This window comes from Haliotis rufescens, unplaced genomic scaffold, assembly GCF_023055435.1.
Source record: "Haliotis rufescens isolate VD_foot unplaced genomic scaffold, xgHalRufe1.0.p SCAF_6, whole genome shotgun sequence".
NCBI lineage: Eukaryota > Metazoa > Mollusca > Gastropoda > Lepetellida > Haliotidae > Haliotis > Haliotis rufescens.
The window spans coordinates 4,275,393-4,294,780 of NW_025964334.1; the positions used below are offsets into that span (position 1 = coordinate 4,275,393).

Below are 19,388 nucleotides of genomic sequence, written 5' to 3' on the forward strand. Positions count from 1 at the left end.
CTTGATCCCTGCTCACACGTGTAAGTGGTGTTTCTAGATTCCTGCTCACACGTGTAAGTGGTGGTTCTTGATCCCTGCTCACACGTGTAAGTGGTGGTTCTTGATCCCTGCTCACACGTGTAAGTGGTGGTTCTTGATCCCTGCTCACACGTGTAAGTGGTGTTTCTAGATCCCTGCTCACACGTGTAAGTGGTGTTTCTAGATCCTTGCTCATACATGTAAGTGGTGGTTCTTGATCCCTGCTCACACGTGTAAGTGGTGGTTGTTGATCCCTGCTCATACGTGTAAGCGTTGTTTCTAGATCCCTGCTCATACATGTAAGTGGTGGTTCTTGATCCCTGCTCACACGCGTAAGTGGTGGTTCTAGATCCCTGCTCGCACATGGAAGTGGTGGTTCTAGATCCCTGCTCACACATGGAAGTGGTGGGTCTAGATCCCTGCTCATACATGTAAGTGGTGTTTCTAGATCCTTGCTCACACATGTAAGTGGTGGTTCTAGATCCCTGCTCACACGTGTAAGTGGTGTTTCTAGATTCCTGCTCACACGTGTAAGTGGTGTTTCTTGATCCCTGCTCACACGTGTAAGTGGTGGTTCTTGATCCCTGCTCACACGTGTAAGTGTTGTTTCTAGATCCCTGCTCACACGTGTAAGTGGTGGTTCTTGATCCCTGCTCAGACGTGTAAGTGTTGTTTCTAGATTCCTGCTCACACGTGTAAGTGGTGGTTCTTGATCCCTGCTGACACGTGTAAGTGTTGTTTCTAGATCTCTGCTCATACGTGTAAGTGGTGGTTCTTGATCCCTGCTCACACATGTAAGTGGTGTTTATAGATTCCTGCTCACACGTGTAAGTGGTGGTTCTTGATCCCTGCTCACACGTGTAAGTGGCGGTTCTTCATCCCTGCTCACACGTGTAAGTGGTGGTTCTAGATCCCTGCTCACACGTGTAAGTGGTGTTTCTAGATCCCTACTCACACATGTAAGTGGTGGTTCTTGATCCCTGCTCACACGTGTAAGTGGTGGTTCTTGATCCCTGCTCACACGTGTAAGTGGTGGTTAGAGATCCATGCTCATATACATAAATGGTTGTTCTAGATACATTCTCGCAATTGATAAACAAAATACATAGTGTTTATACCAATGTAGTTTTGTGACCATCCCAGACACACAAGTGTGATAACCTCATTATAATATCATGCCATTTTTTCCGGGAATCTGTGCATCTAAATATTCCGTCATCTAAGGTCAGTGATTAGTCAGTGGTATACTAGGGCAGTCGGGCAGTAGGGCAGCTCTGAGGTTGGCAGCGAGATGAGATGGGGATAAGGTTGGCAGCGAGTTGAGACGGGGATGAGGTTGGCAGCGACATGAGATGGGGATAAGGTTGGCAGCGAGTTGAGATGGGGATAAGGTTTGCAGCGAGTTGAGATGGGGATAAGGTTGGCAGCGAGTTGAGATGGGGATAAGGTTGGCAGCGGATTGAGATGGGGATAAGGTTGGCAGCAGATTGAGATGGGGATAAGGTTGGCAGCGAGATGAGATGGGGATAAGGTTGGCAGCGGATTGAGATGGGGATAAGGTTGGCAGCGGGTTGAGATGGGGATAAGGTTGGCAGCGAGATGAGATGGGGATAAGGTTGGCAGCGAGATGAGATTGGGATAAGGTTGGCAGCGAGATGAGATGGGGATAAGGTTGGCAGCGAGTTGAGATGGGGATAAGGTTGGCAGCGAGATGAGATTGGGATAAGGTTGGCAGCGAGATGAGAGGGGGATAAGGTTGGCAGCGAGTTGAGATGGGGATAAGGTTGGCAGCGAGATGAGATGGGGATAAGGTTGACAGCGAGATGAGATGGGGATAAGGTTGGCAGCGGATTGAGATGGGGATAAGGTTGGCAGCGAGTTGAGATGGGGATAAGGTTGGCAGCGAGATGAGATTGGGATAAGGTTGGCAGCGAGATGAGATGGGGATAAGGTTGGCAGCAAGTTGAGATGGGGATAAGGTTGGCAGCGACATGAGATGGGGATAAGGTTGGCAGCGAGTTGAGATGGGGATAAGGTTGGCAGCGAGATGAGATTGGGATAAGGTTGGCAGCGAGATGAGATGGGGATAAGGTTGGCAGCGAGTTGAGATGGGGATAAGGTTGGCAGCGAGATGAGATGGGGATAAGGTTGGCAGCGGATTGAGATGGGGATAAGGTTGGCAGCGAGTTGAGATGGGGATAAGGTTGGCAGCGAGATGAGATTGGGATAAGGTTGGCAGCGAGATGAGATGGGGATAAGGTTGGCAGCGGATTGAGATGGGGATAAGGTTGGCAGCGACATGAGATGGGGATAAGGTTGGCAGCGAATTGAGATGGGGATAAGGTTGGCAGCGGTTTGAGATGGGGATAAGGTTGGCAGCGAGATGAGATGGGGATAAGGTTGGCAGCGAGATGAGATGGGGATAAGGTTGGCAGCGAGATGAGATGGGTATAAGGTTGGCAGCGAATTGAGATGGGGATAAGGTTGGCAGCGAGATGAGATGGGGATAAGGTTGGCAGCAAGTTGAGATGGGGATAATGTTGGCAGCGAGATGAGATGGGGATTAGGTTGGCAGCGAGATGAGATGGGGTTAAGGTTGGTAGCGAGATGAGATGGGGATAAGGTTGGCAGCGGATTGAGATGGGGATAAGGTTGGCAGCAAGTTGAGATTGGGATAAGGTTTGCAGCGAGTTGAGATGGGGATAAGGTTCGCAGCGAGATGAGATGGGGATAAGGTTGACAGCGACATGAGATGGGGATAAGGTTGGCAGCGGATTGAGATTGGGATAAGGTTGGCAGCGAGTTGAGATGGGGATAAGGTTGGCAGCGAGATGAGATTGGGATAAGGTTGGCAGCGAGATGAGATGGGGATAAGGTTGGCAGCGGATTGAGATGGGGATAAGGTTGGCAGCGACATGAGATGGGGATAAGGTTGGCAGCGAGTTGAGATGGGGATAAGGTTGGCAGCGGTTTGAGATGGGGATAATGTTGGCAGCGAGATGAGATGGGGATTAGGTTGGCAGCGAGATGAGATGGGGTTAAGGTTGGTAGCGAGATGAGATGGGGATAAGGTTGGCAGCGGATTGAGATGGGGATAAGGTTGGCAGCAAGTTGAGATTGGGATAAGGTTGGCAGCGAGTTGAGATGGGGATAAGGTTGGCAGCGAGATGAGATGGGGATAAGGTTGACAGCGAGATGAGATGGGGATAAGGTTGGCAGCGGTTTGAGATGGGGATAATGTTGGCAGCGAGATGAGATGGGGATTAGGTTGGCAGCGAGATGAGATGGGGTTAAGGTTGGTAGCGAGATGAGATGGGGATAAGGTTGGCAGCGGATTGAGATGGGGATAAGGTTGGCAGCAAGTTGAGATTGGGATAAGGTTGGCAGCGAGTTGAGATGGGGATAAGGTTGGCAGCGAGATGAGATGGGGATAAGGTTGACAGCGAGATGAGATGGGGATAAGGTTGGCAGCGGATTGAGATGGGGATAAGGTTGGCAGCGAGTTGAGATGGGGATAAGGTTGGCAGCGAGATGAGATTGGGATAAGGTTGGCAGCGAGATGAGATGGGGATAAGGTTGGCAGCGGATTGAGATGGGGATAAGGTTGACAGTGACATGAGATGGGGATAAGGTTGGCAGCGGATTGAGATTGGGATAAGGTTGGCAGCGAGTTGAGATGGGGATAAGGTTTGCAGCGAGATGAGATGGGGATAAGGTTGGCAGCGAGTTGAGATGGGGATAAGGTTGGCAGCGGATTGAGATGGGGATAAGGTTGGCAGAGAGATGAGACGGGGATAAGGTTGGCAGCGAGATGAGACGGGGATAAGGATGGCAGCGGGTTGAGATGGGGATAAGGTTGGCAGCGGGTTGAGATGGGGATAAGGTTGGCAGCGAGATGAGATGGGGATAAGGTTGGCAGCGAGATGAGTTTTGGATAAGGCTGGCAGCGAGATGAGATGGGGATAAGGTTGGCAGCGGGTTGAGATTGGGATAAGGTTGAGTTTTGAAACTGATGTAACGTCCAACTTATGTTCATCTGTATCATACACTGGATAGTGATTTCGATCTCATGAACTAACCCGATAAACTTGGCATTTCGATTATTAATATGCCAATAAAGACATCTTGCTGAAAGTATATGAAGTGTTTGCTCTTTTTGGTAAACAATTCAATAAGTTCAGACCCTGCAAATAGTTTGACGCTGTATGATTAATCGGCGGTTGTATCCAATCGTGTGTTCATAAATGGTTTCTAACGTGTTAAGAATGATATTGTTAAACTTTGTAAACTGATATTGTTACCCACGTGTGGGGAATATTAGGAATAGAAAAATATGTATTAATATTTTAATTCTAATTCCTTAACCTATTCGGAAACACTGTATCATTAACCTCAGGGGATTGTTCCTTGTCGTCAGTTCAAGTTTAGACTCACTACAAATCCAGACAGGAGTCCCAGGTGTCATAGTCGTCTATGGCGCCGCAATTTGCTCTGCAGAGTAGTGGCCCTTGGGCATGCAAGAAACCTATGATCGTGGGTTCAGTTTGTCAACACTGTACCCGTGCTCGGGGCTTTCACCCTGTAGTAGTTCCTAAACATGTTCATCGTGTGTAAAGGGCCACAGCTGGCCCAGTAGTTTCATTCGCCGCAATTCGCGGTGGGGAGTTGATCCCTTTCTGTGTTTTTCGGTTTGTCAGCACCATACCCGTGCTCGTGGGTTTCACCAATGTGGTAAAGACCTGCATCACTTCGGGCTTTCCTCCCACATTAAGCTGACACGCCGTGATATAACTGGAAAACTAACTCACTCTATTTTAGACAAAGGACAAACACGACATGACTCCGATGCACGTGGCAGCAACGTACCGTCAAGTGGACATAATGGACTTTCTGCTAGACAATGGAGCTGAAATCACGCAAGAGGATAAGGAAGGATCTATTCCTCTGCACTACGCATGCTCAACAGGATGTTTAGAAATGGTCAATCTCCTCATTGCCAAGGGAAAAAGCGAAATTGTGACTGTAAGTTGTGCTTCTAAATCAAAGATATTGTAATTCCTCACACAAAAGAAATGTCTGGCTATCAGAATGATAAGGCCCAGGGATTTCGAAGTCTCGATTATCCTCCGAAGCAGATTCCTTTAGGCGTAAAAGGCAAAATAGTGGTGAAAATAATATAAGTACTCTATTCGCCCTGAAACAGACCAATTGTCTAGGATGCCGGAAGTACTGTGAAGAGTAGTGTCCCTTGCCCCATTTCACTACGACCACGAATAACCCGAATCACCCAGAATAGGACATTTTTCGTGTTCGTAGATAAATCTCAATCATTTCTTGAAGTTCTTAAATGAATCTTATTTGATTCCAAAACATTCGTACAGTTCACGTGAGTTCGTCGAATCGGCGAGAAAGTTTTTGTTTGTCATAAACTTTCGTGGAAGGGTCCTCGAATTGCAATTTCGTGGCTGTATCGTAATCTATTCGTGATTAACTCTTATGTTCCGTAACAGCTTCGTAATCGATTATTTTGCATTCTTGGCTATTCTTAGCGATTCATGTCTCCCAAAATTTCTTGTCCTCAACCCGAAAACATTCCGAAACAGCCACGAATGTCTCGAGGCAACTACGAATCATATAAGAATCAAGTAAGAACAACATATTCGTAACTTAGTCGTAGCTGATTCTTACAGTTCGTGCATGATCTGTACATGCATCTTGTAATTCGTACACGTTTCTTAACCCATTCCTGGCATTCTTCATATTTTTCAACCCAATTAGCCACGAAAGTTTGCATTATTGGCCAAATCATCACGAATTTCGAAAGTCTCGAATTCGGGGTGATTCGTGGTCGTAGTGAAAGGGGGGCATTAGACATGTCAGGAATGTGGAGTACCTGGGTTTCGCCAAAGTTTAAGACCTGCATATCTTTAGCCTTTCCTCCCCATTAAGCTGACACGCCGTGATATGACTCAGATCGTGTTCAAAGTGAACTCACTCACTCACTAACTAATAATGAAAACTCCTATTTGGAGAACGTTTATTTCCACAGTGTTCTATTTAGATATTCTATTGATGTCACCGATACTTGTCCCTGTAAAAACAAACTACAAAACCCTTACCTTTTTCCTAAGAAATCATCATAATCAGTTGGTGATGATGCCAGGTGTTCGCCCTATCGGTGGCATCCGTCACAAACACATGCAAAGGCAAGGTAAATGTTCAAATGAACAACAGGGAGTGACAATAATGAAGGACAAACGACAAAACTACAAAATGTCTTCAACGTTACCACCATAAATGTTTTTGTATGTTCTCATCCTGCCAAATAATATTTTGAAAGGATACCATTGTGAAGTTAGGATTATGGTTCATCTGTGAGAGAGGGATTTGGTGGTACGTTTGCTGTATGTTTCGAATTTTTATATGAATAACATAAGCTAGAGTAGGATCCGGAGTATGTGGTTATCCAGTATTTCTATAAAACCGTTATATAACTAATTGAACCCGTGAAGATCTGGGTAAGAATAGGTCTTCAGCAACCCATGCTTGCCGTAACAGGCGACTAACGGGATCGGGTGGTCAGACAGTCTCATTATTTCCAGACCGCCGTTATATAGATGGGGCATTGTTGACTGCGGCGTCAAACAACAAACAAACAAATATAACCAATTGAGGTAATTACACAGAGAAGGGATATAAATCTTATAACGGGATATATGTTGACACAGATGGTGGAGAAGAAGGCCATGGGAGGTAACACTTGTCTGCACATCGCTATAGAAAACGGTCACGAAGGAATCATTCAGAAACTGCTTCAAAATGGTAAGTGTTCTGTTGTGAGCTTCACCTTAACGGACTGTTACCTAATTGTATGTTTCTGATGTAACCATCCCTAAATCGCAGCCCGAAATGACGGGATTGGTTGTCCTTTTCAGATAATAAGACCAGGATAGCTCGGAGATGAGGTGATGGTCTTTCCTTTTTCTGTTTCTAAGTCGTCCACTCTGATGGGATGCTGCATCTGTTTCAGATTCTAAGGTCCTCGTCGCCCGTGATGACGGTATGCTGCCAGTGCACCTCGCTGTCATTTCTGGAAATCTGAATGTTGTAAAGTCCATTGTGTCCAAGGCTGGATTGCACCAGCGCGATACTGAGAACAAGGCTGAGTCAACAACGCTTCACCTTGCTGCTCAGTACAACCAGCTGGAGGTTGCGAGATACCTGCTTGAAAAAAGGTACTCGTTAACAGTGAGTGAGTGAGTGAGTTTGATTTAACGCTGCTTCGAACGTCATTTGAGTTACGTCAGAGCCTGCCAGCCTTCTGTCGAGCATGGTCAATCCCACGAGCATGGGTGTGGGCTGACAAATAAAAAAACATAATGAGGGCGAATTTGGGATTCGAACCAACGATAACAGGTTTGTGGCGCATCTAAGGGACGCAACTCTGCACAGCGACGCCTTGGACAACCGAATCCCCCGTGACACAGAGAAGCATCACTGTTCAGGGCTATAACGGATGAGACATCTATGTGCATGAGTGACATATTTCAGACTGAAACTGTACATTGTAACGATCTCAGTTAAAACGTGGGAGATATCTATGGATATACAACTTCCTATTACAATGAATGCAACGTGTCAGTGTTGATAGTAACATCGTTATCAAGCAAGTGATGTACAGAAATGTGCAGTAGAAAGGTTATGCACCTTCCCATTTCTGTACCCCACTTGCTTGAGAACGTGTTAGTATCTACATTGAAAAAAGCTGTATATCAATAGAACTATTGACTATCAATAAACCTTGTTCATCAAATCAAGTTCAAATGACACTAAAATTCTTAAAGCTTCATATAACAACAACCGGTTCTGGTGTCCACTGCCGTGCTATTTCTGGAATAGTGCTGAACGCGGCGTTAAATCATATTCAATGTCATCTACTAATATAGAATAACTCCCACTCACTCTGATATCATTAATCTATCAAGCGATAACCACTCACACGTGCCAGTGGAGTGCAGTCGTTGCCGGCATTAAACATCCAGAAAGATCACATAAGTAACACTGTTTGTATGGCAGCAGCAGCCTTGTGGCAAAGACTGACAGCGAATCGAATACACCTCTACATGTAGCTGCCTTTTTCAACCACTGGGAAATAATCGGACTGCTGATGGAGAAAGGAGGCAAGATCAACGCTAAGAACCTGAAGGGCCAGATACCCTTACATGTGGCGGCTGAGATGGGCCACATGGAGTCATTGAAAGTAAGTGGGAAGCTGTGGTCTTCAGAGAATTACTTTTATTGTGCACATAGAGTCATTGAAAGTAAGTGGGTAGCTGTGGTCTTCAGAGAATTACTTTTATTGTGCACATAGAGACATTGAAAGTAAGTGGGAAGCTGTGGTCTTCAGAGAATTACTTTTATTGTGCACATGGAGTCATTGAAAGTAAGTGGGAAGCTGTGGTCTTCAGAGAATTACTTTTATTGTGCACATAGAGACATTGAAAGTAAGTGGGAAGCTGTGGTCTTCAGAGAATTACTTTTATTGTGCACATAGAGTCATTGAAAGTAAGTGGGTAGCTGTGGTCTTCAGAGAATTACTTTTATTGTGCTCATAGAGACATTGAAAGTAAGTGGGAAGCTGTGGTCTTCAGAGAATTACTTTTATTGTGCACATGGAGTCATTGAAAGTAAGTGGGAAGCTGTGGTCTTCAGAGAATTACTTTTATTGTGCACATAGAGACATTGAAAGTAAGTGGGAAGCTGTGGTCTTCAGAGAATTACTTTTATTGTGCACATAGAGACATTGAAAGTAAGTGGGAAGCTGTGGTCTTCAGAGAATTACTTTTATTGTGCACATAGAGACATTGAAAGTAAGTGGGTAGCTGTGGTCTTAAGAGAATTACTTTTATTGTGCACATAGAGACATTGAAAGTAAGTGGGTAGCTGTGGTCTTCAGAGAATTACTTTTATTGTGCACATAGAGACATTGAAAGTAAGTGGGTAGCTGTGGTCTTCAGAGAATTACTTTTATTGTGCACATAGAGACATTGAAAGTAAGTAGGTAGCTGTGGTCTTCAGAGAATTACTTTTATTGTGCACATAGAGACATTGAAAGTAAGTGGGTAGATGTGGTCTTCAGAGAATTACTTTTATTGTGCACATAGAGACATTGAAAGTAAGTGGGTAGCTGTGGTCTTAAGAGAATTACTTTTATTGTGCACATAGAGACATTGAAAGTAAGTGGGTAGCTGTGGTCTTCAGAGAATTACTTTTATTGTGCACATAGAGACATTGAAAGTAAGTGGGTAGCTGTGGTCTTCAGAGAATTACTTTTATTGTGCACATAGAGACATTGAAAGTAAGTGGGTAGCTGTGGTCTTCAGAGAATTACTTTTATTGTGCACATAGAGACATTGAAAGTAAGTGGGTAGATGTGGTCTTCAGAGAATTACTTTTATTGTGCACATAGAGACATTGAAAGTAAGTGGGAAGCTGTGGTCTTCAGAGAATTACTTTTATTGTGCACATAGAGACATTGAAAGTAAGTGGGTAGCTGTGGTCTTCAGAGAATTACTTTTATTGTGTACATAGAGACATTGAAAGTAAGTGGGTAGCTGTGGTCTTCAGAGAATTACTTTTATTGTGCACATAGAGACATTGAAAGTAAGTGGGTAGCTGTGGTCTTCAGAGAATTACTTTTATTGTGCACATAGAGACATTGAAAGTAAGTGGGTAGCTGTGGTCTTTAGAGAATTACTTTTATTGTGCACATGGTGACATTGACAGTAAGTGGGCAACTGTCTTCAGAGAATACCTCTGTTTGGACACTTGGAGAGGCAATTCCGCATTACGGAGCGCAGATGAGGTGAAGCAGATAGAATCAGCCTATGTATGAACAACCATCCTTGTTTCAGGTCCTGCTGAATCCACGTTCCTTGAAACACGGAAAAGATTTCATGGAACTCAAGGAGGAAGAGAATGGGGAATTCATATTCAAGAAGCTACAGGTCGGTTCAGATAGAAGCAGACATAGTGGTACTATTTTATTGGGCATTTATACCTTGGTAGACAGGGTGTTTCTGGAACAGACTGGTAGTCATGTAACAGTTAATTATAATTCCTGACAGAGTGTAACAGTTTACATTGCTGACAGGATGTAACAGTTTACATTGCTGACAGGGTGTAACAGTTTACATTGCTGACAGGGTGTAACAGTTAACATTGCTGACAGGATGTAACAGTTTACATTGCTGACAGGATGTAACAGTTTACATTGCTGACAGGATGTGACTACATTGCTGACAGGGTGCAACAGTTAACATTGCTGACAGGATGTAACAGTTAACATTGCTGACAGGGTGTAACAGTTAACATTGCTGACAGGGTGTAACAGTTAACATTGCTGACAGAGTGTAACAGTTAACATTGCTGACAGGGTGTAACAGTTAACATTGCTGACAGGATGTAACAGTTTACATTGGTGACAGGATGTAACAGTTTACATTGCTGACAGGATGTAACAGTTTACATTGCTGACAGGGTGCAACAGTTAACATTGCTGACAGGATGTAAAAGTTAACATTGCTGACAGGGTGTAACAGTTAACATTGCTGACAGGATGTAACAGTTTACATTGCTGACAGGATGTGACAGTTTACATTGGTGACAGGGTGTAACAGTTTACATTGCTGACAGGATGTAACAGTTAACATTGCTGACAGGATGTGACAGTTAACATTGCTGACATGATGTAACAGTTTAATTTGCTGACAGGATGTAACAGTTTACATTGCTGACAGGATGTGACTGCATTGCTGACAGGATGTAACAGTTTACATTGCTGACAGGATGTAACAGTTGACATTGCTGACAGGATGTGACTACATTGCTGACAGGATGTAACAGTTTACATTGCTGACAGGGTGTAACAGTTAACATTGCTGACAGGATGTAACAGTTTACATTGCTGACAGGATGTAACAGTTAACATTGCTGACATGATGTAACAGTTAACATTGCTGACAGGATGTAACAGTTAACATTGCTGACAGGATGTAACAGATTACATTGCTGACAGGATGTAACAGTTAACATTGCTGACATGATGTAACAGTTAACGTTGCTGACAGGATGTAACAGTTGACATTGGTGACAGGATGTAACAGTTGACATTGCTGACAGGGTGTAACAGTTTACATTGCTGACAAGATGTAACAGTTGACATTGCTGACAGGATGTAACAGTTGACATTGCTGACAGGATGTAACAGTTGACATTGCTGACAGAATGTAACAGTTAACATTGCTGACAGGGTGTAACAGTTTACATTGCTGACAGGGTGTAACAGTTAACATTGCTGACATGATGTAATAGTTAACATTGCTGACAGGATGTGACTACATTGCTGACAGGGTGCAACAGTTAACATTGCTGACAGGATGTAACAGTTAACATTGCTGACAGGGTGTAACAGTTTACATTGCTGTCCGGGTGTAACAGTTTACATTGCTGTCCGGACGTAACAGTTTACATTGCTGACAGGATGTAACAGTTTACATTGCTGACAGGATGTAACAGTTGACATTGCTGACAGGGTGTAACAGTTGACATTGCTGACAGGGTGTAACAGTTGACATTGCTGACAGGATGTAACAGTTAACATTGCTGACAAGGTGTAACAGTTTTACATTGCTGACAGGGTGTAACAGTTTACATTGCTGTCCGGGTGTAACAGTTTACATTGCTGTCCGGGTGTAACAGTTTACATTGCTGACAGGATGTAACAGTTTACATTGCTGACAGGATGTAACAGTTAACATTGCTGACAGGGTGTAACAGTTTACATTGCTGACAGGATCTAACAGTTGACATTGCTGACAGGATGTAACAGTTAACATTGCTGACAGGATGTAACAGTTAACATTGCTGACATGGTGTAACAGTTGACATTGCTGACAGGGTGTACAGTTTACATTGATGACAGTGTGTAACAGTTAACATTGCTGACATGGTGTAACAGTTGACATTGCTGACAGGGTGTGACAGTTGACATTGCTGACATGGTGTACAGTTTACATTGCTGACAGTGTGTAACAGTTTTACATTGCTGACAGGATGTAACAGTTAACATTGCTGACAGGGTGTAACAGTTAACATTGCTGACAGGATGTAACAGTTAATATTGCTGACAGGGTGTAACAGTTAACATTGCTGACAGGGTGTACAGTTTACATTGCCGACAGGGTGTAACAGTTAACATTGCTGACAGAGTGTAACAGTTAACATTGCTGACAGGGTGTAACAGTTAACATTGCTGACAGGATGTAACAGTTTACATTGGTGACAGGGTGTGACAGTTTACATTGCTGATAGGATGTAACAGTTGACATTGCTGACAGGATGTAACAGTTTACATTGCTGACATGATGTAACAGTTTACATTGCTGACAGGGTGTGACAGTTTACATTGCTGACAGGGTGTAACAGTTTACATTTCTGACAGGGTGTAACAGTTAACATTGCTGAAAGGGTGTAATAGTTAACATTGCTGACAGGATGTAACAGTTAACATTGCTGACAGGATGTAGCAGTTAACATTGCTGACAGGATGTAACAGTTAACATTGCTGACAGGATGTAACAGTTGACATTGCTGACAGGGTGTAACAGTTGACATTGCTGACAGGGTGTAACAGTTAACATTGCTGACAGGATGTAACAGTTGACATTGCTGACAGGGTGTAACAGTTGACATTGCTGACAGGGTGTGACAGTTTACATTGCTGACAGGGTGTAACAGTTGACATTGCTGACAGGGTGTAACAGTTTACATTGCTGACAGGATGTAACAGTTTACATTGCTGACAGGGTGCAACAGTTTACATTGCTGACAGGATGTAACAGTTGACATTGCTGACAGGATGTAACAGTTATCATTGCTGACAGGGTGTGACAGTTGACATTGCTGACAGGGTGGTACTGGAACAGGCTGGTAGTCATGTAACAGCTAACATTGCTGATGTCTGGTGACAACCATTAACATTTGGCCAGTGTGTTTTTTGACGTGACCAGTGAGTGAGTGAGTGAGCGGAAGAGTGAGTGAGTGGAAGGGTGAGTGTGTGAGTGAGTGAGTGAGTATGCTTGTACTCCACATTTAGAGATATTCCCGCAATATCACGGGGACAACTGATGTCACGCTATTTACCAATGTGGGGAATCGAACCTGGGACTGCAGCGTGCTGTACGAACGCTTTAATCACAACGCTAACCCACCACCCGGTTTACTTGAGTGTAGATTCCACATTTGAACTGGGAATGAGATTTTGTAATTTCAGCATATTGCAAAACAAGAAGGAAACAGCGTAGACTCCAAGGTCCGGAAGGCGGTCGAGGATGTGAGACAGAAGCTGGAGGTAAGGACGATGATGGCAAGAGGGTAAATTGTACATTGTTTTGTTAAACTGCAAGACTTTTTCTGTCAATCTTTAATCAACAAAATGCCATTTATCCACTTTGCATTATTGCTGTTACTATCATTCGTTTGTTTGTTGCTTAACACCGCACTCAGCAATATGTCAGGTATATTGTTTAATAATTAAGTGTGAACCATGCATTCTAGTGATTAAAACAATGAGCATCGATTCACGCCGACGGTGTACGATAAAACAAGTACGAGTACCAAGTTCACGAGCCTGACCAGCATAGGTTTCTTAGGATCAATTCTATCCTGGTATCACCTTGATGTAGCATCAGTTTGACAAAGTCTTTTAATATGCGAATGATGAAAACTGTCATCATCTTGTTTCAGAAAGAGGCTAAACCTGTGGATGACAGGATACCGACACAGAGGATCTACCGGATCGTACAAGCTCTCGGGCCCCCCAAAGTGAGTGAGAGAGTGAGTGAGTGGGTGGGTGGATGCGTGTGTGGGTGTAAATTAAGAGTGGGTGAGTGGACAGATAACATATAACATTTCTCGGACGGCAGTTTTGCATCGACTCGTTAGTCCAGCCAAAATGTAACTCCATAATACCAGCCTAGTTCGGCAAGGGTGGAAACAAGACTTTTATAGTCAGTTAACTCACTTGCCTCGGGAAAATGAAAACAAAAGGGACATAGACGTTCTGGCCTTGGTATTTTATAGTGCCTACCTGCCTCTACCAATAGATTATGATTAGAACAGCTAAACCTAACAAGTATCGTTTGATAGATGGCTATATCAATACAATTGGTCAGATGTTCATGATTAAAATTTTCCTTGACATAGCCAAACTATTCCAGCTGAGAATAGCATCCCAGATGATTATTCCATGTTTGTTGGCAGATATCTTTACATCTTTGCTTAAACCGCAACATAAATGCATTTATATTCCCAACACATTGCTGTAACCAAACTTCGCCAAAACCATATGTATATAGCAAATATTTAACATTAGTAGACCAACAAGCTTTACTATTTTCTGCCCTTCTATACTGAAAATCATAAGAACCTTTTAAGATAACATTAGCCTGTTGTGACAATAACCAATAACCAGAATTTTATAACGTTTATATAACGCAAACCTTGATTGATGTTCTCTTCATAATACCTCTTGCAGTTATGTTAGGGGTGTTTCTATCCAAGCTCAGAACAAGTTTACAGAAACGATCGTGTACATTTTCAATATCGGGTGATCGATGAAATCCCCAAACCTCTGCTCCATGATTTAAAATTGGCAATACTTTTATAACAAAAATATGAAAACAGACAGTAGCTGGGATGGTTGAGAATTTCCCCAGTGTTGATTGTAGTCTCGAAATACTTTCCATGCCTCTCGTGCAAACCTTGAGTGACTGGGTTGGGGTAACACTACCACATCCAGGATACAACAAGTCTAAACATATCGCAATGCAGCAGAGTTCAAGTACTTTGTTCAGCCATTGAAAAAACCCGATATGGTACTGATAAACTATTTATAAACGCAAAGCTTCCACGTATAACTGTTTCCGTTCGGTTTGAATGGTTATTATGACTACCACGTGACTAGTGGGGAGTTCAGGGAAATCATTCTCGGTGTGATGGTGAACGAATACTGATTAACTTTTCACAGAGCGGACCTAGTTGATACCACGACGAGTCATCCTGAATATCCAATGACTATTTCAAACACAAGACGCGTCATGAATTAAACATTAGCAAGCCTATTTGACACCATTCTTATCTTTCGAAAATATGATGGGGGCACGGTGGCCCAGTCGTCTAATGCGCTGCGATTCGCTGTGCAGAGTTGCGTCGCTTGAGCACGCCAGAAACCTATGATTGTTGGTTCGAATCCCGGTTCGCCCCGATTATGTTTCTAGGTTTGTCAGCACCATACCCGTGCTCGTGGGTTTCACAGAAGTGGTAAAGGTCTGAGCCAAGCATCACTTTAGGCTTTCCTCCCACATTAAGATGACACGCCGTGATATAACTGGAATACTGTTAAAAGCGGCGTTAAACACAACCCACTCACTCACTCCAGAATATGACACATGGTGAGGCGCCGGTGCTTTAGTACAGTCAGAAGGTCAAGTTGAATATGGCGACTGTTTAGGTAAAATACTATAAAACAATATTTATGTGACAAGTGCGCCTGATTCCCAGTTACAACCTGCACTGTTGTAGGAACGTCCTCCCGATGTACAGGAGAAGAATGCTAGACCCTCCAGGACATCAAAAGTTAAACCCCAATCAGTAAGTGATCAAGAGGACATATGTTTACCTGTTATGTAAGGGACCTACCTTTTAATATTCAGCGAGGAGAGGGGGGCTTGGATTTTGTATTTTTGTATATTTGTATATTTGGATTTTTCGACTGTCATTATATTTTAATTTTTCGATAAAATCGCGACATGGGTACAGTATGTGAGGCCCATTCTGGTGTCCCCCGCCGTGATATTGCTGGAATACTGCTAAAAGCGGCGTAAAATCATACTCAGTCACTTAATCACTCTTTTGTGTTGGCTAATATAATTAATGAAGAGTACAAATTGAGTCCAGTGCATTACTCTCTTTGAATGCTTAAACATGTAATCATATCAGCAGGCATCATCTGAAAAAGAGAAAGATTCAACGAAATATTATGTGAAGGTGAGTAAGATTCTTGACCTAATTACGACATTGATACTTTAACCGTGAACATATCTATACTGTGGACCTTTACACACGATTGACGTGTTTAGGAACTACGACAGGGTAAACATGGCACATGATGGTCTGATATCGTTCACTAACCATCAAATAGCCAATTCCCTTCCACTGATTTACCTACCTGAAAAGGAAATAAAGGAGACCAGTGAGGCCGCTTCGTCTGTTTCATATTTGAATCTATGCATAAGGATTCAGTGTGAAAAACCCTCTCCACAAGACTGTATGACACGAAGGATGTCTTCGACTTTCCAATAGTCAACTTTCCGTTATTATTCCAGAAGCTCCAGCAAGTAGGTGTCTACATTTCAGTACTTGTGAGGCACAACAGCGCATGCTCTTACAACCAAGATTTCACAGAGCGTCATACAACTCTTGCTCACAAGTTATTTGATCTGGGTTGCGACATTAAAGACCTCAGTAAATCAACTGTGCTTTTGGCAAAGATTTCTTCTGAATATGAAAACGTTTTGTTGCTTTTACTTTCAGAAACCAATCGTTACCTAAACATTCACAAACTCATTGTGTCTACCTTCTCATCTTTAGAAATTCCTGGAACTAATCTACACGGACAACATCATCAACACAGAGGACAACATCGGCAACACCGCTCTGCATCTTGCAGCACAGAATGGACACACAGAGATTGTGAAGGTAAGTCCAATGTATATAATTATGTTCTGTGTTCTGGACCACCAGGGTTTCGTAGACTGGACACACGGAGATTGTGAAGGTAAGTCCAATGTATATAGTTATGTTCTGTGTTCTGGACCACCAGGGTTTCACAGACTGGACACACAGAGATTGTGAAGGTAAGTCCAATGTATATAGTTATGTTCTGTGTTCTGGACCACCGGGGTTTCGTGGACTGGACACACAGAGATTGTGAAGGTAAGTCCAATGTATATAATTATGTTCTCTGTTCTTGGCCACCGGGGTTTCACAGACTGGACTCACAGAGATTGTGAAGGTAAGTCCAATGTATATAGTTATGTTCTGTGTTCTGGACCACCAGGGTTTCGTAGACTGGACACACGGAGATTGTGAAGGTAAGTCCAATGTATATAGTTATGTTCTGTGTTCTGGACCACCAGGGTTTCACAGACTGGACACACAGAGATTGTGAAGGTAAGTCCAATGTATATAGTTATGTTCTGTGTTCTGGACCATCAGGGTTTCACAGACTGGACACACAGAGATTGTGAAGGTAAGTCCAATGTATATAGTTATGTTCTGTGTTCTGGACCACCAGGGTTTCACAGACTGGACACACAGAGATTGTGAAGGTAAGTCCAATGTATATAATTATGTTCTCTGTTCTGGACCACCGGGGTTTCGTAGAATGGACACAAAGAGATTGTGAAGGTAAGTCCAATGTATATAATTATGTTCTGTGTTCTGGACCACCGGGGTTTCGTGGACTGGACACACAGAGATTGTGAAGGTAAGTCCAATGTATATAATTATGTTCTCTGTTCTCGGCCACCAGGGTTTCACAGACTGGACACACAGAGATTGTAAAGGTAAGTCCAATGTATATAATTATGTTCTGTGTTCTGGACCACCAGGGTTTCGTAGACTGGACACACAGAGATTGTGAAGGTAAGTCCAATGTATATAATTATGTTCTGTGTTCTGGACCACCGGGGTTTCGTAGACTGGACACACAGAGATTGTGAAGGTAAGTCCAATGTATATAATTATGTTCTGTGTTCTGGACCACCGGGGTTTCACAGACTGGACACACAGAGAGTGTGAAGGTAAGTCCAATGTATATAATTATGTTCTGTGTTCTGGACCACCAGGGTTTCGTAGACTGGACACACAGAGATTGTGAAGGTAAGTCCAATGTATATAATTATGTTCTGTGTTCTGGACCACCAGGGTTTCGTAGACTGGACACACAGAGATTTTGAAGGTAAGTCCAATGTATATAATTATGTTCTGTGTTCTGGACCACCAGGGTTTCGTAGACTGGACACACAGAGATTGTGAAGGTAAGTCCAATGTATATAATTATGTTCTGTGTTCTGGACCACCAGGGTTTCGTAGACTGGACACACAGAGATTTTGAAGGTAAGTCCAATGTATATAATTATGTTCTCTGTTCTGGACCACCGGGGTTTCGTTGACTGGACACACAGAGATTGTGAAGGTAAGTCCAATGTATATAATTATGTTCTCTGTTCTGGACCACCAGGGTTTCACAGACTGGACACGCGGGTTTAAGGATGTGAGTTAACTGTAAGTATGTAGTCAGTCCAAGACAAATAGGGTTTCACAGACTGGACACGCGGGTTTAAGGATGTGAGTTAACTGTAAGTATGTACTCTGTCCAAGACAAATAGGGTTTCACAGACTGGACACGCGGGTTTAAGGATGTGAGTTAAATGTAGGTATGTACTCTGTCCAAGACAAATAGGGTTTCACAGAATGGACACACGGGGTTTAAGAATGTGAGTTAAATGTAAGTATGTACTCTGTCCAAGACAAATAGGGTTTCACAGACTGGACACACGGGGTTTAAGGATGTGAGTTAAATGTAAGTATGTACTCTGTCCAAGACAAATAGGGTTTCACAGACTGGACACGCGGGTTTTAGAATGTGAGTTAACTGTAAGTATGTACTGTGTCCAAGACAAATAGGGTTTCACAGACTGGACACGCGGGTTTAAGGATTTGAGTTAACTGTAAGTATGTACTCTGTCCAAGACAAATGGGGTTTCACAGACTGGACACACGGGGTTTAAGGATGTGAGTTAAATGTAAGTATGTACTCTGTCCAAGACAAATAGGGTTTCACAGACTGGACACACGGGGTTTAAGGATGTGAGTTAACTGTAGGTATGTACTCTGTCCAAGACAAATAGGGTTTCACAGAATGGACACACGGGGTTTAAGAATGTGAGTTAACTGTAAGTATGTACTCTGTCCAAGACAAATAGGGTTTCACAGACTGGACACACGGGGTTTTAGGATGTGAGTTAAATGTAAGTATGTACTCTGTCCAAGACAAATAGGGTTTCACAGACTGGACACGCGGGTTTAAGGATGTGAGTTAACTGTAAGTATGTACTCTGTCCAAGACAAATAGGGTTTCACAGACTGGACACGCGGGTTTAAGGATGTGAGTTAACTGTAAGTATGTACTCTGTCCAAGACAAATAGGGTTTCACAGACTGGACACGCGCGTTTAAGGATGTGAG

The 19,388-nt window shown here is 43.2% G+C and overlaps 1 protein-coding gene across 4 annotated transcripts in view; it reads left to right on the forward strand.

The window, feature by feature from the left end:
- The window catches only part of LOC124120063 (transient receptor potential cation channel subfamily A member 1 homolog), a 52,788-nt gene that overhangs the window by 11,691 nt on the left and 21,709 nt on the right, over positions 1-19,388 (forward strand). For 2 of the 4 annotated variants that reach the window (XM_048386608.1, XM_048386611.1), the window contains exons 5-14: positions 4,837-5,040; positions 6,747-6,840; positions 7,049-7,253; positions 8,095-8,278; positions 9,933-10,025; positions 13,352-13,429; positions 13,825-13,902; positions 15,661-15,729; positions 16,078-16,125; positions 16,729-16,836. In XM_048386608.1, coding sequence (XP_048242565.1) covers positions 4,837-5,040; positions 6,747-6,840; positions 7,049-7,253; positions 8,095-8,278; positions 9,933-10,025; positions 13,352-13,429; positions 13,825-13,902; positions 15,661-15,729; positions 16,078-16,125; positions 16,729-16,836 — 1,161 coding nt within the window. The remainder of the gene's footprint in view (positions 1-4,836; positions 5,041-6,746; positions 6,841-7,048; positions 7,254-8,094; positions 8,279-9,932; positions 10,026-13,351; positions 13,430-13,824; positions 13,903-15,660; positions 15,730-16,077; positions 16,126-16,728; positions 16,837-19,388) is intronic. The other 2 variants (XM_048386609.1, XM_048386610.1) reach the window with 2 other exon arrangements.